We start from the raw sequence: 6,636 nt of genomic DNA, 5'->3' as shown, positions 1-6,636 counted from the left end.
AGAACCAAAGATTTGGGAGAGGATCCTAGAATCTTGCAGGGACTCCGAGGGAAGCTGGGAGGTGTGAACCATATGCTCAGGGAACTGGGGTGTTGAAACCGGGGAGCACCTGCTAGCTTCCTACACAATATCACTACAACCAGTCTCGGCTGGGAAGACTCTCAGAGTTCTCTCTCCCCCCTTCCTTTCCTTAGTCCCACCCGCCTTGCCTGGTCTTACTTGCCTCCCTGTTTCCATGACAACTCCAAGGGAGCCCAAACTGGGGGCTTGAATGCCAGGGTGAGAGGAGGAGAGACTAGTCCAAATCAAGAGAGAGAGAGAGAGAGAGTCCGAGTGGGGGTACGTCTGAAGCGCTCCCCCTCCTTTGCCTCGGTCCCTTTAAGCTCCCCCCCTCCCTCCACCCCCCACCGCTGTCTTCTTCTCTCCATCTCTGCGCTGCTGCCGGCTGCGCAATCCGTGCACCCAGCTTCCAGCACCAGCCCAGGATCTCGACTCCAGCAGCAAACACCCTGTCCCAGCGAGAGACTGCAGGCATGTCATCTGAAAAGTCAGGTAAAAAAACAGCAGCAGCTCCAGACCTTTTCAGGTTCTCCGGGCCCTCCCCCATCCTTAACCCTAACCCCCACCTTTGGCCCTCCCCAGCGGGGGGGGGTGTCTGCTTCTCCTCAACATTTTAAATCCCCCCTCCCCAAATGTCCTTCCTCTTTCTATATGACTCCCTTCTCGGCCTTCCTCCCACTCTCAGGCTCTGCCCCTGGTCAACAGCGCAGGCAGAGGGGGCAAGTGGAGAGGGTAAAGGAAGTCTGAGAGTGGCTTAGCATCCGCCAGGTACTGCGGGGACAGCATCCTTGGGAGTGACAGATGGACAGGTGACAGTGGCCTGTATGGGATCATTCGGTGGTTAAAAAAAGAAAATACGTAGCCATAATCCGGTGGGGGGTTTCAGAGGCACAAAATGCACAGGATCCTTCTTTATCCACCCTAAATGAGACCTCCCCAATTCCCAGAGAGGCCGGGGACCCCCTCCTCACTGAAGGAAGAGCGGAGTGGAACATAGCCTACATGTGTTTATACAACTGTTGAACGGAGCACATGTTAACAGCGCTGCACAGCTCTCTGCACATGTGCGCACACTCAGAGAGACAGCCCAGAGGCAGCCATCAGCCCCAGGGGGTAGAGTTTGGGGCTGCAAGTGCATTCACGTCGCTGAGAGTTGTGACCTCAAAACTAGAAGGGAAGGAAGAAGGGGGGGGACAGATGGCCTAGATACCCTCTCCTGTCCCAAGAAAGATGCTTTCTCGCTCATTTCCTGTTTCTCCCAGTATCTGTCTCCAATCCTCATCCTCTGCCCCCCCATCACTCTCACCTTCTTGTCTCATTTCTTTTATTTATATATATTTTTTGGGGGGAGCCAAAGCCGGCGATGCTTAGGGGTTACTCCTGGCTCTGTGCTCAGAAATCGCTCCTGGCAGGCTCGGGGAACCCTATGGGATTCGAACCACCGTCCATCCTAGGTCGGCTGTGTGCAAGGCAAACGCCTTACCACTGTGCTATCTCTCCGGCCCCTTCTGGTCTCATTTCTGTCTTGTTTCTTCTTCCATCCCCTCACCTCTGCCCTGCACCCCCAGGCCTCGCGGACTCAGTCCCTCACACCTCTCCGCCTCCCTACAATGCTCCCCAACCCCCGGCCGAAGCCCCTGCTCCACCCCCACAGGCAGCCCCCTCTTCGCACCACCACCACCACCACCACTACCACCAGTCTGGCACCGCCACCCTCCCGCGCCTAGGGGCTGGGGGGCTTTCCTCGGCGGCCTCCGCTCAGCGGGGCCCCTCGTCCTCGGCCACGCTGCCAAGGCCCCCGCACCACGCCCCGCCCGGCTCAGCAGCCGGCGGCCCCCCACCCGGCTGCGCTACCCTACCCCGCATGCCACCCGACCCTTACCTGCAGGAGACGCGCTTCGAGGGCACATTGCCCCCGCCGCCACCCGCCGCCGCCCCGCCCCCGCCGGCGCCCTCTCACACGGCCCAGACGCCCGGCTTCGTGGTGCCCACGCACACGGGCGCAGTGGGCACGCTGCCACTGGGGGGCTACGTGGCGCCAGGCTACCCCTTACAGTTGCAACCTTGCACTGCCTACTTGCCTGTCTACCCCGTGAGTGCGGTAAGCCACCCCGCAAAGCAGGGTCTGGGATGGGGCGTGGGGTCATGATAAAGCAAGACCCGAAACTGGGGACACATGTCTGGTGGGATGGAGAAATAGAGCGGGCCAGGAGTGGGGAGGGCCAAGGCCTAGAGAGAGAAAGGACTGGGGGAGTCTGGAGCATGGGGTGATCAGGGTGTGGAAGGGGTCAAAGGTTAGTCCCCAGAGGGCTCCCAAAAAGGGCCTGAGACAAATAAAATCCAGGGTCCCTGCCAGAACAGAAGAGCTAAGACCAGGGCCTCAGCAAGGTGGCTAGGATGGGGTGTTTGGAGAAAAGAAGCATGGTCTTGAAATAAGACCAGGAGAGAGGAATAGTGCTGGGGGTAGGAGTGTAGAGAACCCCTAGAATACAGAATGTATGACTTTAGTGAATTGAGGGAGAGACCATAGTGGACTTTTGGGGACAGTATGAGATCAGATAGATTCTTGGAAACTGCTCTTCCAGACATTGAAGGTTGGTGAACTCTGAGAGTATAGGAGTGAAGGCCTCTGCTCTCAACCTTCCTTCTACAGCCCTATGCTGGAGGGGCCCCGGGGGGGACCGGAGTGACCTCCACGCTGCCCCCACCGCCTCAGGGCCCGGGACTGGCCCTCCTGGAACCCAGGCGCCCGCCGCACGACTACATGCCCATCGCAGTGCTGACCACCATCTGCTGTTTCTGGCCTACAGGCATCATCGCCATATTCAAGGCTGTGCAGGTGGGCGAGGACAGGGACAGGCCACGGGAGGCACCTGGTTCTGTGTTCCATATTCCCAGGGAGGGCTGGACTTCCTGGGGAGCCTCTTAGGGTGGGCTAAGCTGACCAGGAAGCTTTCCCTGATCCCTTCCCCTATGCCCCCCATGCCAACCGCAGGTGCGCACAGCGTTGGCGCGCGGGGACATGGTGTCCGCCGAGATCGCTTCGCGCGAGGCCAGGAACTTCTCCTTCATCTCCCTGGCTGTGGGCATCGCAGCCATGGTGCTCTGTACCATCCTCACCGTGGTCATCATCATAGCCGCGCAGCACCACGAGAACTACTGGGACCCGTAAGGACGCCCACGGCCCGGCCCCAGATCCCTGCTCCCCCCAATTTCCCCAGCGCGTTCGGCGATCACACAGACGATCCGAAGGGCGCCCCAGCACACCCGCCATTGGGGCGACCGAACTTGGGCGCATCCTGTACTACTAGATCTTTGCGGAACCCCCTCTCTAGGCTTGCGGGCACGCTCCAAAACCAGTTTCTCCGGAACGCTCCCCAAACCCACACTCTCACCGGACGCTGCTCCCCGAAATCCTCGCCTCACTCTGGGTCCGCACTCGCTCCAGGCCCCCCTACCCACTCCATCTGCTGCGGCCACCCCGATCCCCACCCCGTGGACACTCCACCTGGCTTGGCTTCCCAGCTTGGAGATGGGCTCCCAAAGCCCCCCTCTCCAAGCCCCACCCCGACTCCAAAAACCACGCCCCCAGGCCGACAGGCCCCGCCCTCTCTCCCCGGCTGGTGGTGGGGTTTGTTAAGTTAGGCCACACCCCAAACCCGCAGGCTCCACCCCTTCTGTCACTTTTTGTTTTCTTTTGTCAGTGCGGTCTCCTGTGTCTCTTCCCTCTTCCACCCGGGGTCTTCCTTTGCCTGTTTTCTTGCTAATAATGTCAGAGCCTGTATTTTTAAGCGTTATTTTGGGGATGAGATTTTAGGACGTTCCCTTCACTTTGGGAGTTATAGACAAACGTCTGGGGTTTTCTCTGTAAATACTTCCACCTGTCCCAATAATCCCTGGCAAACCGAACAGAAAAGAACCCAAGGGACAGAACCCAGTTTGGAAGGGGACCGACCGGGCAGCCCCACTTTTGTTCTGAGAAGTGAGTGAGCGTGTGTGTGTGAATTTCTGAACGACATTAAAGCAAGGAGGTGGATTTGTCATCCCAGTTCTACGACTGCAACCTTGCAATGACCCTGTTCTTTTTTGATTCAACATACCTCTCCTGATTTTCCATTTCAGAGAAAATAAAAAACACAAGTGGGAGGAGGCAGAATCCCAGGCCACCTAAGAGACATAAATATGGGGTAGGGGGAAGTAAACTCCCTGTCAATACTAATGAGAAGGATTTTAGGGTTTTTTTTTTCCCCTGGCACACCCTTCCATTCAACCCAACTGTACTAATTCTGGGCTTCAGAGGGAAAATTTAATTAGGCAAGAGGTCAGACTTTTCCAAGAAGTTGGGTAGGAAGGAATAGGGTAGAAGGGCAGAAAGTAAATTGCAACTTTCTATAACTGTTAGTGCCTTGGTGGACTGGAGGGTGACTGGCAATTACTTGTCTTAGATCCCTATCCAGTGCAGTTATGGAAACCAAAGGGAGCAGATAGCTATAGGGACCTGTGCCAGTTTGTTCCAGTTACTATAACAAAAGTGCTATTGGTTGTGCTGACTGATAAACAGCAGAAGTTTATGTCTCATAATGTTGGAGGCTAGAAATCAGGGTTCCAACACAGCAGTTTAAGGGTCCTCTCCTGGGTTATGAATTGCTTATTGTATCTTCACTTGGGTGGAAGGGCTGGTTGTGGGGGTCTTCACAAATTCCATTCATGAGAACTCAAGCCTCACAATAAGTACCTCCTATATGCCCTACCTCCTAACGTTATCACTTTACACATTTAGATTTCAACATCAGAATTTTGGTGGGAAAAGATGAAAACATTTAGACCACAGCTCCAGGAAGAAAGATTACCTTTCAAGTCCAGCTGACACTAATTGTCTTCTATCAGAGTCAACAAGCAGTGAGGGGGGGTGTAGTGGATGGGGGATTAACACAACCATCGGGTTTAATATTATCAGTTGTATATGCAGGACAGGATCCTATCCTGAATCCGTGCTTTGCATTCATACAACATACAGACTCAACGCAGGATGCAATGAAACATTCTGAGACAGTAAGTGTGAGTCTTGAAATTCATGGGGTTAATAATCTACAAGAAAAGTTATGCATCTAGATGGAGACACAGAAGAGACATGAGATAGGGTGTGGGAATCATGGGTTCTTTATTAGAGGATACTATTCAAAATGTGTCTGTATCCTTCTTTCATAACCGCTGTTTCTTAACCCCTTTAAGTCCCTTTAGTAACTCCTTATTCTTCTGAAGTTGCTGTCTCAAATAATATTCAATGAATAGAAGTTGACCAGAAGCCAAAATCAATGGCATTTTCACAGAATTCTGCCTCTCTGAACCCTCCTAAGAGAAATAAATTTCTGTTGTTTATAAGCCACTCAACTTATGGTATTTTGTATTTACAGCACTCTGCACCTTACAGATTTATATTGCATTCTTCCAGTACCTATGGCAGAAGGCCATATGGACCATGCTCCTGGTCCTCTAAACTCAGCATGTTCCAGATCAAATTGCCGAAATGTCACTTAAACCTTGTGTCACTGTCTCTTAATGGCACTGTTTTCCCAGAGCTCTTAATTGAAAAGCTTGATGCATCTTCTCTTCCCCTCTTGCCTTTACTTTTCGTGTGGTCTCAATTCTGGCCTCACAGTGTCTTGTGATTTTGAACTTTCCCCCAGCCTTTGCTGGATAAATGGCTTCATCTAGGATTAATGCAATAATTCCCTGACTTCCTCTTTCGACTCCAAGACTCCCTTGACACTACTGTCAGCTCCTCCCTAAACATACTTTTCATAAAACTGCACTGCTTATGCTCACATCTGAAGTACATATGAACACTGGAATGAACAGAAATTAGCCCCTACATAGGATAATGTACAAATGCTCAAGTGTTCCATACCACTGTCTCTCAAAAATAAATGAAAGGGGGTTGGAGCGATAGTACCAAGCAAGGCATTTGCCTTGCACATAGCTGACCTGGGGGTGACCCAGCATCCTATTTGGTCCCCTGAACATCACTAGGAGTCATTTCTGAGTGAAAAGCTAGGAGTAACACCTGAACAAACATCTCTGGGGTTAGTTCAAAAGACAACATAAATAAATAATTAAAAAAAAATGAAAGTAGGAAGGGCCAGAGCAATAGTACAGTGGTAGGACATTTGCCTTGCATTCAGACGAACCAGGACGGACCCATGTTCAATCCTCAGCATATCATATGTTCCCCTGAGCCTGTCAGGAGCAACTTCTAAGCACAGAGCCAGGCATAACCCCTGAGCGCCTTTGGGTGTGGCCCCAAAACAACAACAACAACAAAAGTAGGATCCAGAGATATAGTATACTGGGTAGGGTGGTTGCCTTGCACACAGATAACAAAGTTTCAAATCCTGGCATCCTATATGGTCCCCCAAGTCTGCCAGGAATGATTCCTGAGCACAGAGCAAGGAGTAACCCTTGAGCACTGCCAGGTTTGGCTTCCAAATCAATAGATGTCAAAAAGTTAAAACTAAACCAAAATAAAACTACACTGCACAAAAGTCCTTCAAGATTTCCTATTGTTTACTCAATTTG

General features: G+C 52.4%; 1 protein-coding gene across 2 annotated transcripts; it reads left to right on the top strand.

Annotated features, from left to right (window-relative positions):
- The first annotated feature begins 351 nt into the window (after positions 1-351).
- On the top strand, positions 352-3,370 carry PRRT1 (proline rich transmembrane protein 1). 2 transcript variants are annotated; one of them, XM_049764699.1, is made up of 4 exons: positions 358-552; positions 1,629-2,161; positions 2,714-2,899; positions 3,056-3,370. In XM_049764699.1, the coding sequence occupies exons 1-4, from the start codon at positions 534-536 to the stop codon at positions 3,230-3,232; spliced, it is 915 nt and encodes a 304-aa protein (XP_049620656.1). In that variant the 5' UTR covers positions 358-533; the 3' UTR covers positions 3,233-3,370. The 2 variants fall into 2 exon arrangements, with proteins under 2 accessions (XP_049620655.1, XP_049620656.1); XM_049764698.1 differs by having other exon boundaries at positions 352-2,161.
- The last annotated feature ends 3,266 nt before the right edge of the window (positions 3,371-6,636 follow it).

The sequence above is a fragment of the Suncus etruscus genome, chromosome 18 (genome assembly GCF_024139225.1).
Source record: "Suncus etruscus isolate mSunEtr1 chromosome 18, mSunEtr1.pri.cur, whole genome shotgun sequence".
Taxonomy (NCBI): Eukaryota; Metazoa; Chordata; class Mammalia; order Eulipotyphla; family Soricidae; genus Suncus; species Suncus etruscus.
This window is presented reverse-complemented; position numbering and strand designations above follow the sequence as displayed.